Below are 22,338 nucleotides of genomic sequence, written 5' to 3' on the forward strand. Positions count from 1 at the left end.
CTGGAACGCATAGACATCACCAGACGCTGGGTTTCATCCCTGGTGATGCTCTGCCAGGCCTCTACTGCAACTGTCTTCAGTTCCTGCTTGTTCTTGGGGCATTTTCCCTTCAGTTTTGTCTTCAGCAAGTGAAATGCATGCTCAATGGGATTCAGGTGAGGTGCCTGACTTGGCCATTGCATAACATTCCATTTCTGTCCCTTCAAAAACTCTTTGGTTGCTTTTGCAGTATGCTTTGGGTCATAGTCCATCTGCACTGTGAAGCACCGTCCAATGAGTTCTGCAGCATTTCACTGAATGTGAGCAGATAATATTGCCCGAAACACTTCAGAATTCATCCTGCTGCTTTTGTCAGCAGCCACATCATCAATAAATACAAGAGAACCAGTTCCATTGGCAGCCATACATGCCCACGTCATGACACTACCACCACGCTTCACTGATGAGGTGGTATGCTTAGGATCATGAGCAGTTCCTTTCCTTCTCCATACTCTTCTCTTCCCATCACTCTGGTACAAGTTGATCTTGGTCTCATCTGTCCATAGGATCTTGTTCCAGAACTGTGAAGGCTTTGTTAGATGTTGTTTGGCAAACTCTAATCTGGCCTTCCTGTTTTTGAGGCTCATCAATGGTTTACATCTTGTGGTGAACCCTCTGTATTCACTCTGGTGAAGTCTTCTCTTGATTGTTGACTTTGACACACATACACCTACCTCCTGGAGAGTATTCTTGATCTGGCTAACTGTTGTGAAGGGTGTTTTCTTCACCAGGGAAAGAATTCTTCGATATCCACCACAGTTGTTTTCCATGGTCTCCCGGGTCTTTTGGTGTGCTGAGCTCACCGGTGTGTTCCTTCTTTTTGAGAATGTTCCAAACAGTTGTTTTGGCCACGCCTAATGTTCTTGCTATCTCTCTGATGGGTTTGTTTTGTTTCTTCAGCCTAATGATGGCTTGCTTCACTGATAGTGACAGCTCTTTGGATCTCATCTTGAGAGTTGACAGCAACAGATTCCAAATGCAAATAACACACTTGAAATGAACTCTGGGCCTTTTATCTGCACATTGTAATTGGGGTAATGAGGGAATATCACACACCTGGCCATGGAACAGCTGAGAAGCCAATTGTCTCATTACCTTTGGTCCCTTAACAAGTGGGAGGCACTTCGTTAAGTGAGGGTTACTTCCCCACGGCCTTGAAAGAGGAAGTGGTGAAGCCTCTCCTGAAGAAGCCTTCCCTGGACCCGGCAGTATTAGCCAACTATCGTCCTGTCTCCAACCTTCGCTTTGTGGTGAAGGTTGTCGAGAGTGTGGTCGCACGACAGTTTCCGCAGTACCTGGAGGAAACGTCTTATCTAGATCCGCTCCAGTTGGGCTTCAGGCCCGGGCACAGCATGGAAACGGCATTGGTCGCGTTGGTAGATGATCTCTGGAGGGCTCGGGACAGAGGTTGTTCCTCTGTTCTGGCCCTGTTAGACCTCTCAGTGGCTTTTGATACCATTGACCATGGTATCATGCTGCACCGGTTGGAAGAGTTGGGGATGGGGGGCACCGTGTTACGGTGGTTCTCCTCCTTTCTCTCAGACCTATCGCAGTTCATGTTGGCAGGAGGGCAGAGGTCGACCTCGAGGCCTCTTATATGTGGAGTGCCTCAGGGGTCAGTCCTCTTGCCCCTTCTGTTCAACATTAATGTGAAGCCGCTGGGCGAGATCATCCGTGGCTTTGGGGTGAAGTACCATCAGTACGCTGATGACACCCAGCTGTACATCTCCACCCCAGGCCACCCCAACGATGCCCTTGAAGTGATGTCCCGGTGCCTGGAGGCTGTGCGGATCTGGATGGGGAGACACAGGCTCAAGCTCAACCCTTCCAAGACTGAGTGGCTGTGGTTGCCGGCATCCCGATATAGTCAGTTGACTCCATCACTGACTATTGGGGGCGAGTCTTTCGCCCCTTTGGAGAGGGCTCGCAATCTGGGAGTCCTCCTGGATACACAGCTGTCCTTGGAGGAACATCTGACGGCTGTTGCCACGGGGACTTTTGGTCAAGTTCGCCTGATCCGCCAGTTGCGGCCCTTTCTTGATTGGGATTCCCTGTGCACAGTCACTCATGCCCTCGTCACCTCTAGCCTGGACTACTGCAACGCTCTCTACATGGGGCTCCCCTTGAAGGGCACCTGGAGGCTCCAACGGGTCCAGAATGTGGCCACGCGGGTAGTCACGGGAGCCGCATGGCGCTTCCATACAACACCTCTCCTGCGTGAGTGCACTGGCTCCCAGTGGTCTTCCGGGTGCGCTTCAAGGTGTTGGTTATCACCTTTAAAGCACTCCATGGCATAGGACCTAGTTATCTTTGAGACCGCCTGCTGCTACCGACGGCCTCCTATCGACCTGTGCGCTCCCACAGAGAGGGCCTCCTCGGGATGCCATCAGCCAAACAATGTAGGCTGGTGACCCCCAGGGGGAGGGCCTTCTCTGTGGGGGCACCTACCCTCTGGAATCAGCTGCCCCCAGAGATAAGGAGAATCCAAGACCTTGGTGCCTTCCGCTGTGCCCTTAAAATCTTCTTTTTCCAGCAAGCCGGGCTGGCCTAACACTTTTTAAAATGTTTTTAATTGTTTGTTATTGTTTTTAATCATGGGGCCAAATTTATATATATCTTTTTAATTGTATTTTAATGTTTGTAGTTTATGCTTTTACTTGGCTGTTCACCGCCCTGAGTCCTCAGGGAGAAGGGCAGTATACAAATTTAAAAATAAATAAATAAAAAAATAAATATGCAAACTGCTGTAAGTCCTACACCATTCACCTGAGTTGGATGTACATACCCTCAAATTAAAGCTGACAGTCTGCAGTTAAAGCACATAGTGTTTGTTTCATTCCAACTCCATTGTGGTGGTGTATAGAGCCAAAGAATTGTGTCGATGTCCCAATATTTCTGGACCTGACTGTATATATCCATGTTTTCCAGAAAATAAGACCTGGTCTTATTTTCTTTTGGGCCCCAAAATAAGCACCGGGGCTTATTTTCAGGGGGTGTCTTATTTTTTTTCCATGTATGGGAGGCCCAAATTCTGCTTCCTCATGGCAGGGCAGGAGGTCTCACGGCGTGCCAGTGCCACTGCTGCAAGGCAGGGGGTGGAGCTGCCCCATGCGTCCTGCACTGGCTCAGGCCCCGCAGCCAGGCCACCCATGCCCTGACAACTACCTACCGGCAGCTCTGGCAACCCCATCCAGCAGGACCCCGCATGGCCACCAGCCCACTTCTGCTTGCTCACGGCCGCAACAGAGCAGGAAGCCGAGTGTAATGACCCAGGGAGTGGCACGAAAGCAACAAAACCAGAGAACAGGCCTAACCCCTTGTAGTCCTTGCTCTTCTCCTGAGTTCTTCCTGTATGCAGGCCTTACTAATTCAGAAAAGTCTTGTCTGGACTGACTCTGCCCTTCCCCATTTGCCTCCAAGGCCAAAGGAGCGCCTCTCCATCTCTGTCAGTTCTTGTTCTAGCTCATCTTCCCGAGCAGATTCAGACTCTGACGGGGGCATGACAAAGAGCAACGTGCAAGTGCTGCGGCCATGAGGTGAGGCGGGGGTGGGTGGAGCCACCCCATGCACCCAATATTGCCCTACCTTAGGGCCCTGCAGCCAGGCCGTCCATTCCCTGACACCTGCCTCGCCTCGTGGCCACGACATCAACACAACACTCAGCCTCCTGCTCAATTATGGCCACGAACAAACAGAAGTTGGCCAGCGGCCATGTGGGCTCCTCCTGCAAGAGTGCCGGTGCTGCCACGATGAGGCAGCTGTCAGGGCATGGATGGCCATCCTTGGGTGTCAGCAACCTGTGGCCCGAGAGCTACATGCGGCTCTTTGACACCTCTCCTGCGACTCCCTGGTGACCCGGTCATGCGATCTGCTCTCCGCCCCGAGAAGGCGCAAGCCTCCTCTGCACAGCCGTGTGGCTGAAGCGCCCCTAGTATTTTCTCCACACTGCCTGCGACCAGCTGCTTTTTGTAATTCTGTGTCCTTTGCAGGAAGCTCAGTGCCAGCTGTGGTCCCCTTCATGTAGGCTCAGGGAGGGGAATGGGGAGGAGCAGCACAGCAGCTGCTGTCGCTGGATGCAGGGAGGGAAGAGCTCCAGCTCTCCTGCGCACTGTGGCTCTCCTGCGCTGAGCAGGAGTTTCCTGCACAGTGTGGCTCTCCTGCACTGCGTGGCTCTCCTGCATTGTGCAGAGATCTCCTGCGCAGCTTGGCTCTCCTGCATTGTGCAGCCGGCTACTCACCTCACTGTGCCGTGGCGGCAGCAGGAGGAGAAGTCGCCGTCCCCGCCGTGATCCCGGCCCAGGAAGGCATTTCGCTTGTGTGTGCATGTGTGTGTGTGCAAGAAAGAGATGAGGGAGAGAAAGAAAGAGAGCAATGAGAAAATGATGGAGGGAGAGAATGAGAGAGGAAAGAGAGAGAGAAATAATTGAGAGAGAGAACGGGGATAGAGAGAAATGAAGGAGCTGGAGGGAGAGAATAAGAGAGAGGGAAAAGATAGGGAAACAAATGAGAGAGAGAAGGGGGAGAGAAAGGAAGAGAAAGAAAGAAAGAAAGAACTCTCTCAGACCTATGAGGAAAGCAATGGCAAGCTCGATCTTTTGCCAAGAAAATTGCAGTTTGCCAGAAGGCACAAATTGGAAACAAGTCTGATTTTCTTAAAAAAAGGAAATAACAAAGTTGGCAAAAAGTGCATCTGAAAATAAGATTATTTATAATTTTGGATAATGTATTATATTGTCAAACTCAAAAGAAATCAAGAAATATGTGCTATTGCTGTTAGTACAATCTTGCCAGCTTCTATCAATTTAGAGTTCACTTGAAAAGATTAGAGGGACTTCCGGTTGAGGTGAGGGTCGAGGCGGCACGGAGAACGAGCGCTCCATATTCCGTAGCGATTTTTTGGTGTTTCGGAGCCCGTTGTGGGAGAGATCAGTGGGGTGGACTGACAGAAAGAGGGATACTTCGGAGGAGGCGGTGAGGAGAGGTGCGGTCTCCCGCCGCGCCAAGAAGAGCCCTTATTCCGGATGCGGGAAGAAGACGGCCGAGTCGGCCAGACTAGAGACTCAACGCTTCAAGTCTTAAAAGCAGGAAGCGAAAGAGTGAGCACGGGGTGAAAATCGAAGTGAGCAAGAGAACAAAAAGTTAAAAATAACTCTATTGACAATTGCTGCGAGGAGGAGATTAATTCTAGAGTCCGGAGGAGTAGCAGAAAAGCAGAGAGACTCAGAAAGATGCAGGCGGCAAACAACGAGGGGAGCGAAGTGACTCAGCGAAACCTGCCACGTTAGCTCTATTTTCTGAAAAGACATTTGAAAGAGAGTATTTCGGAGGAAGGAATGATAGGTTTTCCTTTTCTGAGCTAAGCTACACTGACGGAAAACAACAATATAGACAACAACTCAATTGGGACATTAAGAATCTGGAAAATAACGATCGTCATTTTGGACAGTAAGAGTGAAAGACTGAAAGTTTCCTTTTTGCTTCCTAACTTTTAACTTTCTAACTTCAAGAAAAGTGGACTAATATTGGTGGATTTTGGAAAACTGCAAAAACGTGATTCATGCAAAGAACAGTAAATTTTATGTAATTAATCTATAAAAGGAAAATCTATATATATTTATATTTATATTATATACTTAAATACTATATATATATTTAAGATATTCTAAATATAATTATTAATACTCTTACTGTGTAATTACAACTATAGTAATTTATTTATTTGTAATTATTTCTTAATTAACTTATGCTTAATTATCTTAATTATTTATTAGAAGATCAATTTAACTCAAATAGTTTTAATTAATATGTATATTAACTTAGTATTGCTTAAATAACGTAATATTGTAATAATCTACTTTTTTAGCTTTTGACTGAACGTCTATTAGAAAATCAATTACGATAGAATATTATAACATTTGTTAACGATATATTTTTATAGGATATATAGTACTTATAGTTGTGTATAGTATAATTAACTGAATTGAAAATTAATTAGAATATATTTACCATAAGAATAATAGAAATAGAAGTTATTTAATTTTATTTAAAATCTTAATATCAAATAGTACAAAAAAAATTGATTGAGAAGCGGATGCTGATTTGGGAAAAAGTTGATAGAATTTTAGAAAAACAACATAAAATTTTGAAAGAAATGACATCTACTACAGTAACCACAGTAAAGACAGGGAAGAAGGTTACTCCAATACCAACCGGATTAATGGCATCTCCAGCAACGCAAAAAACGATAGAAGGAATTTTCCCAACGGAAAAACAAACCCCGACCATAAGCATGCAGACGGTACAGACTACGTTAATAACAATACAAGAGACTATGCAAAAAATGCAAGAGTGTATGTTTAAAAATCATGAGGAAACCAGAAGAGATTTAGATGAAATTAAAAATTCGGTCAAAGAAGATATTCAAAAATTAGATGGAAAAATGAACTCCATTCAGGAGATGATTTCAAAAAATGACCAAAGAATCACAACTATAGAAAAAAAAAAACAGAACGTACAGAAGAGAAATTAGAGTTCTAGACGTAAAAATGACAGGCCTTAATAAAGAACTTGAAAGTACGGTAGCACAATTGGAAATGGAAAAAGCGGCATTCTACCTACGATTTCAAAACATAAGAGAGGAAAGAGATGAAGATCTGACACAAGTAATGGCTGAAATGATCGCCGAGATCTTGCAAAGAGATAAGGAAGAGATTATTAATGAAATAGACGAAGTGTTTAGAGTGAATACCAATTATGCGAGACAACACAGACTCCCAAGAGAAGTCCATATACGTTTTGTAAGAAAGAAGGTCAGAGATATTGTCTTTAAAATAGCTAAAGAAGAACCAATATATTATCAACAAAAAGAGATAATAGCATTAAAACAAATACCAAAAAGAATTAGAGACTGGAGGAAAGATTATGGATTCCTCACGGCACTATTAAACAGAAAACAAATAGTATTTCGATGGTTACTGCCTGAAGGAGTACTAGTCACGTGGAAGGGGAGAAAGATAAGAGTGGATACGATAGAAAAAGCACAAAACCTATACGACCAGGTTATGGAACAAGAAGGAACAGATGGCAGAGGAGAGGAGTCGAGAAGGAGAGGCCAAATAATACCGAGACGAGAAGACCAAATAACCCTACATGAAGAGAACAATAAGGAGAAAGAAAAGGAGGAAAAAAGGGAAATCCAAGAAGAAAAAGGAGTAACGACAAGAGCACAAGACCAAGCAAAAAAAAGGGACAGGAAGTAAAGGAACAAAAGGAAAGAAGACTAACTTTTAAAAATGGACAGAAATTTGAAAATCATATCAATAAACATAAACGGACTCAATTCTCCTGTTAAAAGAAATCAAACATTTAGAAAATTAATCAAACAAAAAGCAGACATAATATGCCTTCAAGAAATCCACATAAGAAAACAAGAAGAAAACTATCTACAATGTAAAAAACTAGGGAAATTATACGTATCATTAACAGATGAAAAGAAAAAAGGAATAGCAGTTTATGTTAAAGAAGAAATAGAAAGTAAACTCAAATATGTAGATAAAATAGGAAGAACTGTGATGATTGAAGTTAATCTTAAAGGTAAAAAGGTATTATTAGTTGTGGTATATGCACCAAATAGAGAACAAAAAGAATTTTACCAAAACCTACATGAAAAAATAATAGAACAAAATATAGAAAATGTATGCCTGCTAGGAGATTTTAATGCCATTGTAGACACAAAAAAAGATTACAGAAGTAATCAGAATAAAAAAAATAATAAGAAAAATTTGTTGCCGAAAACATTTTTATCCCTCATAGAAGAACTAAATTTAGTAGATGTTTGGAGATTATATAACCCCAAAGAAGAAAAATATACATACTATTCCAAACCTCACAAATCTTGATCGAGGATAGACATGGTATGGGCTACGAAGACCTTAATTTATTTATTTTATTTATTTGTTTCCATTTCTATACCGCCCTTCTCCAATAGGACTCAGAGCGGTGAACAGCCAGAGTAAAAAACAGAATATACAAAATTTAAAAGCAGTTTAAAATGATTAAATGGTTTTGGCCGTAATTTAAAAACAACCCAATTTAAAATCAGTTTAAAATTTAACTCAAGCCAGCCCAGCTAGTTGAAATAAATAAGTTTCAGGGCCCGACGAAAAATCCAGAGGTCTGTTATTGTACGTATCTCTGGAGGGAGGTTGTTCCAGAGGGTGGGCACCGCCACAGAGAAGGTTCTCCCCCTGGGGATCGCCAGCCGACATTGTCTGGCGGACGGCACCCTGAGGAGGCCCACTCTGTGAGAGCGTACTGGCCGGTGGGAGGCTATTGGTGGCAGAAGGCGGTCTCGTAAATACAGGAGATTCAATCAGTAGAAATAGGGACAAATGACTGGGCCGACCATAACCCATTAATAATAGAGTGGAGAGGATGGAGAAAGGGGAAAAGCAGATGGATGATGAATACACAAGTAATGAAAGAAAAAGAATATATTGGAAGAATAGAAGAAGAACTTAAATGGTTCTTCAAAGATAATAATAAAAGCCAGACATCTTTACAAAATTTGTGGGACACAACAAAAGCCTACCTCAGAGGAATAACATTAGCATATAATAGCAAAAGAAAAAAGGAGAGGGAAAAGGAATATAACAAAATTTATAGTGAGATTAAAAATTGTGAAGAGAAATTACAGGAAAGACTGGTGGATGAACAGATAAGAGTTAATTGGATAGCTGCTAAATACAAACTGAACATACTTGAACAAGAAAAATATGTCAATGCATTAAAATCTATAAGACAAAATCAATTTGAACAGGCAAATAAACCGGGGAGGTGGATGGCTTATAAATTAAGAAAAGAAAGGGAAAAATGAATAATTCATCAACTACAGGACAATGAAGGTAAGCTGCATCAGAGCCCAGAAAAAAAAAATAGCAATTCAATTCTTTCAAAACCTATATAAGCAAGAAAAGGTGAAAGTAGAAGAAATAGATCAATATTTAAAAAAGGAGGAAATGCCCGTGATAACGGAAGAGGAAAAAAATATGTTAAACAGGGAGATTATGATGGAAGAACTACAGGAAACTATTAGGAAACAAAAAAATAATAAAACCCCGGGAACAGATGGGCTACCAATAGAACTATACAAAGGATTAGGAACATCATTAAATGGAATATTATTAGAGGTTTACAATGAGGCATTAAAAGAAGCAAAAATACCAGAATCTTGGAAAGAAGCATATATTTCATTAATCTACAAAGAAGGGACAGATACAACACAAATTAGTAATTATAGGCCAATTTCCCTATTAAACACCGACTATAAAATTTTTATGAATTTGATGGCGAATAGATTAAAAATAATATTAAATAATAGAATACATCCAGATCAAAATGGATTCTTGCCGACAAGACAAATTAAAAATAATTTAAGAATGGTGATTAACATAATAGAATACTATGAGGTGCATCCAGAGAAGCAAGGAGCGCTTGTTTTTCTGGATGCACAAAAAGCATTCGATCGGGTCAATTGGAAATTCATGATACAACAAATAAAAAATATGAAATTCGGAGAGAAATTTGAAAAGATCATATCTACAATATACACAATCAGAAGGCAAGATTATTAGTTAATGGGGAATTAACAGACAGTAGAGGAATAAGACAAGGGTGCCCACTCTCACCCCTGCCTTTTATTTTAACCCTGGAGAATTTGCTTAGGAGAATTAGACTAAATAAAAATATAAAAGGACTTAAAGTAAAAGGAGAAGAATACAAGGTCCAAGCCTTTGCTGATGACCTTGTATTCTTCACAGAAGACCCATTAGAAACACAATTAAAATTGATGGAGGAAATAAGAGGAATTCGGCAGGGTGGCAGGGTTAAAAATTAATAAAAACAAGACTAAAATACTAACCAAAAATCTAACAATAAAACAAATACAAGAACTGGAACAACAATCGGGATTGCAAGTAGTTAAAAAGATAAAATATTTAGGTATAAATTTGACGACTAGAAATATAGCAATTAAGGATAACAATTATGGAGAACTAATACAACAAATTAAAAAAGATCTAGAGAGATGGGGGAAATTTAAATTATCGCTGCTAGGAAGAATCGCGGCAATAAAGATGAATATACTCCAAAGGCTCCTCTACTTATTTCAAACTATTCCTGTTAAATTAGAATTTTTTTTTTTTACAAATTTGAATAAATTAATCGCAAAATTTATATGGGAGGAGAAAAAATAGAGGATAAATTTAAAAATACTACAAGACGATAAGACCAGAGGAGGCTTTGGCCTGCCAGCCTGGGAAAAATATTATAGAGCGGCAAGTCTAATATGGATTAAAGATTGGGTTAATTTGGACAACCAGAGTATTGAAATTGGAAGGCCACGATTTATTAAAAGGCTGGCATGCTTACTTGTGGAACATCGGAAACAAAACATACAAACATTTTAAAAACCATATAATAAGAAATTCACTAATTGACACCTGGTTGGAAATTAAATGTAAGCACTATATGAAAGTCCCAGGCTGGATATCTACATTAGAGGCAACAATGCACCCCAATACAATGCACCCCAACACACCAGCTACTCAAAAAATAATAAGATACAAAGAAATTCTGGATATTAATGGGAAATTCAAACCTCACCAAGAGCTCAGGGACCAGGGTATAGAAATAGACTGGTGGCCGTATTTACTAATACAAACTAGTTATAAAAAAGTCAGTTAAGAAGGAGGAGTTGAGATAAAATCCCACCAATTAGCTAAATTATTAGAAACTAAAGAGGGAAAATTAATTTCGAAGATTTATAAATAACTACTAGAGTTCGACCTGGCAGAAAACATAGTCAAAGGCCAAATGATAGCTTGGGCTAGGAACATTGGAAGAAGTATACAATTAGAAGAGTGGGAAATGATATGGGAAAATAATTGTAGAATAACAAAGGCAACAACGTACAAAGAGAACCACTATAAGATGTGGTATAGGTGGTACCTAGCCCCTGCTAGATTGGTAAAAATGTACCCGATATGTTGGAAATGCAGAAAATCACTGGGGACTTTTTATCATCTTTGGTGGCTTTGCCCAAAAATTAAAAAAATTTGGATGAAAATTAGAATATAGATAACAGAAATAACCGAAGAAGAGATCGACCTAAAACCTGACATTTTTTTATTAGGCATACTCAAAAAAAGTAGTAGAAAAGAAATAAAATATATCACATTACATATAATTATGTCAGCTAGATTAACTCTAGCCCAATCTTGGAAATTAGAACAGTTGCCAACAGAACAACAAATAATCCAAAAAATATTCATATGTGCAGAAATGGATAGATTAACTTTAAAATTAAACAACAAGGAAGATTCACAGTACTATAAAATATGGGACAGATGGTATGAATGGATCAATCAATGGAAAAAAACTAAAGTCAAATACAGTAAGAAATAAAGGGTAACAAATTTACACTGTCATAAAGAAATCAAGGTAAATGTATATACATATATGTATTTACATGTTCAAATATAGATAGATAATTCTGTCTGTTAGTTTTAGTATATATGTAATTTAGAATTGTACCTTCTTTTTTAGAGTTAAGAATGTTTTGTACAATCTTTTATCTTTTTATATTGAATAAAGTTTGTTTTTAAAATTAAAAAAAAAAGAAAAGATTACAGAGAAGCAATTTCCCACAATTTATAACTTTATTTTGAATTTGCATTGTATTCAACGAGAAAGAAAGAAAAAAAGAGGGAAAGGGAAGGAAGGGAAAGGGAGAAAGAAAGAAAGAAGAGAGAGGGAGAGGAAAAAGAGAAAAACAGAAATGAGAGGGAGGGAGGGAGGGAGCGGGAGAGGGAGAGAGAGAGAGAGAGAGAGACAGAGACAGAGACAGAGACAGAGACAGAGACAGAGAGAGACCCATTTCCCACAGAAAACAGAGCCATGAAACCTCGGTAGGCATGGCTGGGGCGGTCATGTGACTGGATGGGAGTGACATTGAGTTGGTCATGCCCACACAGCTTTTGTGGCTCCCAGTGTTTTCTTTTCTGTGGGAAACGGGTCCATACAGGTTGGCATTCATGAGGGAACCATGAATGCCAACCTGTATTGTGACATACTGAAGCAGATCATGATCTCTTTCCTTCGGAGACTGGGCCGCAGGGCAGTATTCCAACATGATAATGACCCCAAACACACCTCCAAAATGACCACTGCCTTGCTAAAGAAGCTGAGGGTAAATATGATGGACTGGTCAAGCAGACCTAAACCCTATTGAGCACCTGTGGGGCATCCTGAAGCGGATGGTGGAGAGGCACAAGGTCTCTAACATCCACCAGCTCCGTGATATCTTCATGGAGGAGTAGAAGAAGACTCCAGTGGCAATCTGTGAAGCTTTGGTGAACTCTATGCCCATGAGGGTTAAGGCAGTGCTGAAAAATAATGGTGACAAAATATTGACACTTTGGGCCCCATTTGGATATTATCACTTAGGAGTGTACTCACTTCGGTTGCCAGCAGTTTAGACATTAATGGCTGTGTGTTGTGTTATTTTGAAGGGACAGCACATTTACACTGTTATACAAGCTGTATACTCACTACTTTACATTGTATCCTAGTGCCATTTCTTCAGTGTTGTCACATGAAAAGATATACTTAAATATTTACAAAATGTGAGGGGGTGTACTCACTTCTGTAATATACTGTTAAATTGCAAAATTGGCTTACCTCAAAGTAGTCACTAATTTTATGTCCCCTGGGAATAATTTTGTCTGGAAAGAAAAACAAATAGCATAAATGATATTAAATTAAATAATTTGAAAATATGTTAATACTTTATTTTACTGCAAAAGCTGCTGAATATAACTTAAAGTTAAGAGCTTCTGGTTGCTCTTTATGAACGTATTATACCGGTAGCTATAGAAAAAATAAACAGCAGAAAAGACACATTTACTTAAGTATCAATTACAGTTTAAATTAACTTTCTTCAATATGCCATTTTCAATATAGCCCATTTTAATATAACTTTTCCAAAAAATGTTCCAAAACAAAACATAGCATATTATATTATGTCACTTTATTATCTAATACATAATTATTTCATGATATATTAGAAAATTATTGCATATGTTCTGTATATACTGCAGAAAGCTATCAATTTTTTAAAGATCCTAAATAGAAGCCTTACTTTGATTTGTTTCAAATGGTTCCCCTTTTCTCTTTCTGCTGCGCTGATCATTCTGTTTCTTTTCAGGAGTCTTAAAGGGATGAAAAAAATCCCAAATTAATTTCTACAAACATCCAAGGATTTAAGGTAACAACTTTTTAAAAGATGAAATATGGTTACCAGCAACTCTTCCACAGGTATTTTAACTTTCAAAACAGGTTATATTTCTCTTTTTGGTATTTTTAGATGTAATTATGGAACACCATACTGACTAAATAACCAATTACTAATTAGTGTAAATTAATTAGTTAAGTTGCTGTAATAATCCTGAGTTAAGCAAAATATTTTTTATTGTCAAAGATTACATTAAGACTTTTTGGTCAAAGTCAGCTGCAATATATGCAATCCTCCATTTACGATTGTTGTTTAAGATTATAACAGCCGTGGAAAAAAGTGAGTTACAACTGTCATGTTGCCTTGTGGTCATGTGATTGCAAATTAGGCACTTAGTAACTGGCTCATGTTTTCAACAGATACAGCATCTTGTGATCACATGATCAAATCTGCAACCTTCACAGCTGGCTTCTGACAAGCAAAGTCAATTGTGGAAGCCATATTCACTTAAAGACTGATTCACTTAATTATTCCAATAGTATACTTAATGTCTGCAGTGCTTTGTTCAATAACCACATAGTAGTCATAAAAATGAGTTTAGTCACCTGATGACTTGCTTAACAACCACATCATTTAATGCCTGAAATTCTGGGCTAAACTCCTCTATGAGAATTATTTGAAAAATATCACTTTTTAGTTACCTCCAGTTCCTTGTCACTCAGGGAACCCACACTGCACAAACTCTGATTGGAAGATTCATTGTTCAAGGGACCCTAGTGTAAAGGAAACAAAAGTGTGTTACCAACAGGAAATTTTGTCTTCTTTAAATGAAATGCAGATTTGTATTCATTTGATCATGAAAGTCACTGATAATTAAACTATAAATTATGACAATTCAGATTGTTATCTCTCTTTCAAGTATAAGAGACAAAGGCATTTCTTATGTACGTGCGGTGGGGGGGGGGCGCACCCAGCCAGCCTCATCACTTTGAAATTGTGTTTTCTCGAAAATAAGCCCTAGTGCTTATGTTGGAACCCAAAAAAATATAAGACCGTATCTTATTTTTGGGAAAACAGTGCAGATTAGGCAATGCTACAGGTAAGAGTACGATTTTATAAAATCAGCAAAGCATTCCACAATGTCTCACAATACTTTATTAATAAAATGGTAAAATATATGGTAGACTATAGCATAAGTGACAAATTGTTACCCTGTTTCCCCGAGAATAAGACATCCCCTGAAAATAAATCCAATAGGGCTTTTGAGCGCATATGCTAATGTAAGCCCTCCCCGAAAATAAACCCTCCTTGAAAATATTTAAACGCAAAGTTGGAAATTAGGCAAGAAGGCAAGAGGAGCCCCATCTTGCTCCACGTGTTCCAAAATAATAAGACCTCCCCGAAAATAAGGCCAAGCGCTTATTTCGGGGTTTAAAAAAATATAAGACAAGGTCTTATTTTCAGAGAAACACGGTAGATGAATTCCTAATCGGCTGAATGACTAAGAAGCAGAATACCACAGCACTGTTTTGTGTCATGTTATTCAATATTTTTTATTAATAACCTGGATGAAGAGGTTAAGAAAATGGGATTATCAAAGTTATTCACACAAAAAAGTGGCTAACACTTTAGAAGACTGAAAAAAATTAGAAACTTGAATAGTGGGCAACTTCGGAGAAAACAAATCAAATGGGAAACATACCTTGACAATGTAACTGTGAAAAGAGTATGAATCTTCTAGCAAAACACACATTGAGTATTAGCTAACACTGTGATAAAGTCACTAATAGTATCGAATTTAAACATTTTAATTTTATCATTTTATTCTGTCTCTATCAAGGCCTACTTGGAATATTGCTCTGGACACAGCAGTATAAAATGATAAAATGTGTGCCCAACGATCAGCTGGGTAGCGCAGATGTGCTCACCAGTTTTCGGCACTGCTGCGTGCATGAAGGGATCACACTCCACAAAAGCCAAACTTCTGGGTTCTAGCGCCCATGCGTGCCTGACAATCAGCTGGCCGGCATACATGTGCACACTGGTTTTCAGCACTGCTGCATGCACGAAGTACAGCTGATCGTCACATGCGCATGCACGCCAGAAACCTGGAAATCAAAGAGGCAAGACCGTGCATGCCGGGCGACATGGCTTCGTGTGCCACTTTGGGAACACATGCCATAGGTTCGCCATCATGGAAGTAGACTCATCTACTAGAGAGGGTAGATCTCCAACCAATAAGTTACAACTACAGAGAAAGAGACTTGGATTAGATATTAGGTTTTATTTTATGATAGCAAAACCTGTCAATTACTGGATATAAGCTGTCTATAAAGTGGTACCTCTACTGTATATGATAATTTATTCTGAAAATTTGGAGGATGCCTGTAAAAAAGAATTTTTGGAGGATGTGAAATACAGCTAATTATTTTAATTCTTTTGGCATTTGTAAGTTGAATTTTAGCTATATTTTTAATGTTTTATTTTATCAATGTGGCCCTTTCTCCTTTACTAATTGCATAAGTCTGCTTTAGAATATGATTTTAAAAGGCCAGTCATAATTATCTTGATTTTGAAGATGCAGCTCAGTAGACCATCAACTTATATGGCATGGGCAAGTTTCATTATCATATTATCACTGAAATCAACACGTTGATAATAGGACTTTGAATCAATTCCTTTGTATGAAATATGATTATGCAGATCTTGATTGTATCACTGCTATTTAACATATCCCTATTTCATAAAATGTTAGCAAAATATGCAGAGATATACATACAATTAGCCAATTGGTTGTGCACATAACTAACCTTAGCAACACCTGCTCCAGTAAACCTGGCCTCTAATAGTTCCTGTCGTCGTGGATCCAGGCTGTGCAATTCTTCCATCATATCTGCTGGTAAAGAAAATAGAATACTTTAAGAACAGTCAATGCTATCCAAATTAATAATTCATTAATATTCTTCTAATTACTGGATTAATATGAATTTATTTACACAACGGCCCTTTTCATGGTCCAAATATTAATTTGTAGTGATACCCCTCTTTGATAAAAGAGATATATTAAAGTAGTATTTGCATTTTTATAACATTAAATATTCATTTGTTCAGGTTTAGTTAGTGCATTAATTTATCATTTAGTTGTATTCTGTCTTTATTATTTTTATAAATAATACAACAACCAGTTGGCTAATTGTATGTATATCTCTGCATATCCAACATGCCTTCCTATTTTTCCCACAACAACCTTATGAGATGAATTGGGCTGAGAGAGAATGACTGGCCCAAAGACACCCAGCTGGCTTTCTTGGCTAAGCCATGGGTTGAAATCACAATCTCCTGCTTTCTAACCTGGTGCCTTAACCACTAGACCAAATTGACTCTTTACATTCATTTACACATATTATACAACTATAAGAATATTGTACTATTACTTTCTCCATTTAAATGAACATAATTGCAATGGATTTTTCAAATTTAGTCACTTATAACTTATTCAGTTCACTTACCTATTGCTTTACTAAATAAATAATTGGCTGGGTTCGCTCAACATGCTAAGCCATAAGCTATGTTTACAAACCACAACAACTAAGTTCACACAGCATATTTAAACAAACTACCGTAACTTAGTCTAAAATGGAGACCTTAAATCTCCATTCCTATAGCAAAAGATTACAGATCAGCATTTCTCCTCTAGAACTGTCAACTCTGTTGTCTACGAGATGCTTTTTAATATATAAACTGTGTTTCTTGGAATCCAGTATCAATAAAATCCTTTACATTATAATTATTCTAGAAGATAAACATCTCCTTACTTCACATTAGGAAATTAAGAATGGAGAGCTATTGACTCTCCATTTGTTTTTAACAGACTAATGCTGTTAACAGACTAATGCTGTTAAAAACAAATGGTATAGAAAAAGGTTTAATTACAATTCTACAGCATAACTGCAGAGGAATAGTAAATTGTATATGTACATAGAGTACCATAATGTGGTTTAAAATGACTGTACCTATCAGATATTCTCTTGCAATAAGGGAGTATAAAATTGCATCAAATATTGTAATTGCTCATCATTAACTATTGTTCACATCAAACCACAGAAAATATGACTTGCTTTTACTCTCCAAGATATTCAGAAATTGAACAGACAGCTCTCTTCTGAAGGAATCCTTTCTGATATATTCATTGTTCAGAATTAGCTGGGAGGGACAAGTTCCAAAAACAAGCACATAAGCAACCTGATATATGAAACTGTGTAAGTAGAACTCCAAAGTGACCTTATATGCACAGTAGCAATTGCATGTTCCTAGAAACTCAATTCTTAATCACATTCCTCTTTAGACGTGGCATTATCTCTGGGAAATAAAATGTAGCAAGTATTCCTTTTTTAAAATATAAAATGCAAATATATCCATAAACAAAATAATTACCATATGTCCTCTATTGTATAATTATTAGTCAACCTCTAATTTTTTTTTACAGTGCAACAGTAAAGACCATGAATGGTTAATAAGAAGCGTTTACTTTTCATTTTCTACTAACTGATGAAATTCCAGTCAGCTCTACCAGGAACATATTGCTAGGGTATTAAACAATGATAGCACAAGGTTCTCAAACTGTGCATTGTGAATCTTTATGGGTTGCCAGTAATTTAGAAAGAAGCACACATTGTTTAAAGCTAGTAAGGCCTATGCAGGCAAAGCTGGAGCACTGTCAAAAGTCACTCCTGCTTTACTTGGACAAACCTCTAATGGGAGTCCTGGTGAAGCAGGCAGCAGACCCCGGAGTGAACTGTAATCCGTTTACACAGGCAAAGTCCAGAGGAAGTTTTGAGAAATAGTTGAATCTGTGGGTCTAGCCATTTGTCAGAACAATTCACCAATCATGAGGGTTGGGTTTTTTTTATTTTTGTTTTAAACCTTTTTAGTTTTATTCATGGGAATAATCCAAATTCATGCATTATTTTAGGAAACCGTACTATTGCAAAGCTTAGAGAACATCTTGTTATAGAACAAACGGACATGACAGCTAAATTTTGTTTGAACAGTTTCAATGAAATAAGAACTGATTATAAAATGGCATAATTGAGAGGTATCAGATTGACTGATTCATACATTTCCAAATACTTTATTCCCAGATTTGTTCTATTTTCATTTCCCCAACAAATGATAAGGCACTGAATCACTCAGCATCTAGCACATGCTTAGGAGGAATATTCCTGAAGGGCAGCAAATGCCCTTTTAGAGAGAGAGAGAAAATGCATACTGACATCACACCAATTATTCTCTTTGCTTTTTATTTTACCCCAACATCACTTCTCTGGAAGACTGCTGTAGAAGAAAACCATCTGTGGATATTGTTAAAGTTCAGTGGCTATTATAAAAACAGGGAGATATTTTTTATAATTTGACATGAAGTAGTACAACAGAATACCTAAAGGACTGTTTTCTCCCATATAAGGCTATATGTTTAGTTACATTTTATGGACAAGTTCACCTCTAAGATCTGCCAATATCAGAGCTAGGTTTAGTCTGGAGTATGGTGCAGTCTGTTTGGAATTCCCTACCAAATGGTAGGTTAAGATTCTCCTTCCCCATCAAGCATCGGTTATTGCCTGTAGCTTGTTAGGTCTTTCTATCTGAGATTTTACATTAATTTATTCACTTCAAATATTTTAATAGATGGATGCAAATAATTATGAGATGATCACAACAGCATACTATAGTAGAGGAATGTCCAATGAATTTATGAATCAAAGCCTTGCAGAGGTAGCTTCTAATTATGTAAATAAAATTCTGTAAATTATATAACTTCCTAAAAAGTTGAACAGAGAATATTTAAATAGATCTTTTCCTAAATTACAATAATGTAATATTTTAAGAAGACCTAATTATTTATACCTCTGCATGCCCATCAGAACCTTTGATGAAAGAAATTAAGAAATTTATGTTTGGAGGGGGTAAGCATCGTTTTAATGGAGAAGTATTCATTTTAGCTTTCTCCAATTTAGTGTAATTCCATATGTGCTGGGATTACAAACTGCAGATTTTCAAACAGCATACCATACTTTCTAGGAATTTGTAATACATCTGTAGGGTACCAAGCTGAAGAGTCAGTTCAAACATGGACATGAAAAAACAATTCCCTTTCAGTTATAAACCTATCAAGCCATCAAACTTTTTCTGCTCCTTTCATAAGTACATTTACTGTACTCTTCCATTCCATTTCCTGTGATATACAAGAAATATATTTCCAAAGATACATTGTTAACATTCATTTAACCTAGTTTCCTAATATATAACATTCATATGTGGCTTATCAATTTCTCATAGTTATTGGCCTAACCCTAACCCTACTGGTAACTTAATACAAAGTAGGTCCTGGAGGCCTAAATATCTGTGGGATATTACATTATAAACCATTTTCATTAAAAAGATGGAACACACACCCTCCCAAATGTTTTAACAGGGAGAGTTACCAAGTAGTAGCTTTGGGACTATCAGCTCCTAAAAGTAATTGCTCGTTGCAAATCCACTCATTGACCCAAACAGGAATTCATCCATCTAACTCAGATCTCTAGTTATAACCAGAGGAACAGCCCCGCCCCTCCTTTGAACCCCTTTTAATCGATTAACAACCGGCCCCAAACCTACCCAAACTTCCAGCTGAAGTTACTACTACTCTTCCTGGCCTTCCCTCCCCCGAGGATGTGGTCGCAGCCATCTCGCTACCTTACAGGATACACCCCAATAGCCCCACGGTTCTAGGCCAAGATTCAGTCCTTGAAGCTAGGCCCAGCCAACCTTCAACAGCACCCCGAGTTTCGCTCAAGGAGTAAGCGCGACCCCGCCACACTCCGAGAAAGGAGTAACCCTCCCCGTCTCTCCCACCCACCGCTTTTATAGCCGCGAGGAAGGCTCCCCCCAACCGACCAGAACGCTCCCATAGCAACAGCCAGGCGTTCGCGTTCGCGGCCCCCCATTACTCGCCCTCTCGCAGCCCTCAGATGCACCCCTTCTAACTCCGCGAGGCAGGCTCGCCCCAAGGCCCGCACGCGGGGCGGCAAATTCGGTCGCCATGCGCCCCTATTCCTCTCCTCTCTCCCCCCCAACCAGTAATATCCCCCCTCCCCAATCGGTTTCTTATTCTTAAAAAAAAAAAACAGAATAAACTCCTTCTCTAACCGCGGCCTATGAAACACGCGCGCGCGTGCTGGTATGCCCCCTATAACGTTGCCATAGCAACAAGAACCCCGTTTCTGAGCCTTGCCACGGGGGTGGGGGTGGGGGGTGCGCATTCCCCTTCCCACCGCATAGTTACCATCTTAGCAAGCAGGCGAAGGGCTCCGAGGCCCGGACGGTCGGCCAGCAACCTTCTCTCCGGCGGTATCAGCACAGCAATTAAAGCAGCGGAGCGGAACAGGAAAAAGCGAACTCAAGGCCAGCATCCCCCTCCCTTTAATTAATACGTACATCTCCGCCAAAGAGGCTTAAGTAGTTGCAGGAGCACCACGTCCCAAACCCGAGGCCTACAAGGAAGTCAGGAAAGGCGACCGGCCTGCACACCCGCCTGCTAGCCACAGTCTTGATAGCTATGGAGAGAAGTGAGTCCTTTTTCTCTCCCAACAACGTGGGGATGAGGGACTGATTCACGGGACGCATCTCACCTGTGGTGGCTCGGCTTCGCTCCTAGCTAGCCAGCGGCGGGGCCTTTTTTTTTTTTTGGCCACAAGGAGAAAGTGGTGAGGGAGAGAAAGAGGGGTTGTGAGGTGGGGGGGGGGGGAGAGAAGCAGCTGCGGTGCCTTCTCAGCAGAGACCCGGGAGAAATACAGGCCGCAAAATCCTCGGGCTCGCGTAGTTTCTGTCCCCGGCAAAGGTAGCTTCACTCCCGGGAGGAATGAGGGACTCACCTCCTTTCCCCCAAGGAACAGATTACAGAGGGAAAGGGAGGGGGGTGGGATGGGAGAGGGGGTTACAAAAAAAGGCTAGTCAGGTGTGTGTGTGGGGGGATTGCAGTTGCGATCGATGGGGGAGGGGCACCCCCACATTTCACTTTTTCTCCCCCCCCTTCTCTACACCCCTTTCCCCCCCCCGCCTTTCTTTACTTAGTCATTTTTTTTTTTTAAAGCCCAGCCCTGGATCGATTGGTGCAAAAAAACCGGGGGAAAAGCACTACTTGTGAAAATGCATATTGTCTCGCGAGACTTGCACGTGTGGGAGGGGGGAATTGGTGGTGGTGAGAAAAGGTTGGGGGAGGGGAGAGGTCAGCGCAAGGAGGTGCTAAAAAGCATGGGGTGTGGCGATGGGGGTTGAGGGAGGGCCTAGAGAATGGATGTGTGGGCTACACGAGCAATAAACGTTAAGCCGGTTTGAGATAATTTCTTGTCTTAGTGGGATTACGGCGAGGGGAGACGTGTCCCCAGGTCAAAGGGGGAAATCAGATTCTTTTCCTGGAGAATTGAGACCTGGCCCAGGGATTCCTTTTTTCATGGCAGTTTCATTGCAAAACAAAGACTCGAGCAGTGCATCTTGGAGATAAATCGTAAAAGCAGCTTCTGCGGGCAAGAAGGGGCGTGGCAGGGGGTTGTCTTGACATAGGGGACCCTAAGGCAGGTAACTACTTTGATGTGATTGGACTCAGGCTGGGATGCTTCTGCAGAGGAGATCCAAGAGCCGCGAAGAGCTTTGGTATGATGAAAGCAGAGGGGGAGGGTGTGCGGGTATATGTTTTTAAAGGGAACTGTAGCTTTAAGGATGTGTCCTTATAAAGAAAGTAAGGTGTACAATAGAATACTAGTGTTTATCTAGGGAAGTTACTGTATAAAACAAAATTGGAAACAATGTCTAACTTCATTACATCCAGCTACAGAATGCAGATTGTTACATAGGAATCATTAGGGGAAAGCTTAAAGGGCATGTCTGTTCAAAGATAAACCTTATTGAATGTAATAAAGATTACAGGATTGCAATTGCATTGTAAGGTGGACGGAGAGAGGGGGGAAACT

At 40.0% G+C, this 22,338-nt stretch overlaps 1 protein-coding gene across 12 annotated transcripts in view; it reads right to left on the reverse strand.

Moving 5' to 3' along the window:
* Positions 1 to 21,608, reverse strand: part of TLK2 (tousled like kinase 2) — a 62,883-nt gene extending 41,275 nt beyond the window's left edge. For 2 of the 12 annotated variants that reach the window (XM_087894000.1, XM_034415965.3), the window contains exons 1-5: positions 20,655 to 20,795; positions 16,141 to 16,226; positions 14,032 to 14,103; positions 13,238 to 13,307; positions 12,778 to 12,821 (exon numbers count right to left, since the gene is read on the reverse strand). In XM_087894000.1, the coding sequence (XP_087750126.1) occupies positions 12,778 to 12,821; positions 13,238 to 13,307; positions 14,032 to 14,103; positions 16,141 to 16,221 (267 nt within the window). In that variant the 5' untranslated portion in view covers positions 16,222 to 16,226; positions 20,655 to 20,795. Of the gene's footprint in view, positions 1 to 12,777; positions 12,822 to 13,237; positions 13,308 to 14,031; positions 14,104 to 16,140; positions 16,227 to 19,987; positions 20,562 to 20,654 lie in introns of those variants that run through there. The other 10 variants (XM_060691693.2, XM_034415963.3, XM_034415966.3 and 7 more) reach the window with 9 other exon arrangements.
* Positions 21,609 to 22,338: the final 730 nt, after the last annotated feature.

The sequence above is a fragment of the Pantherophis guttatus genome, chromosome 4 (genome assembly GCF_059756535.1).
Source record: "Pantherophis guttatus breed Tessera chromosome 4, ASM5975653v1, whole genome shotgun sequence".
Taxonomy (NCBI): Eukaryota; Metazoa; Chordata; class Lepidosauria; order Squamata; family Colubridae; genus Pantherophis; species Pantherophis guttatus.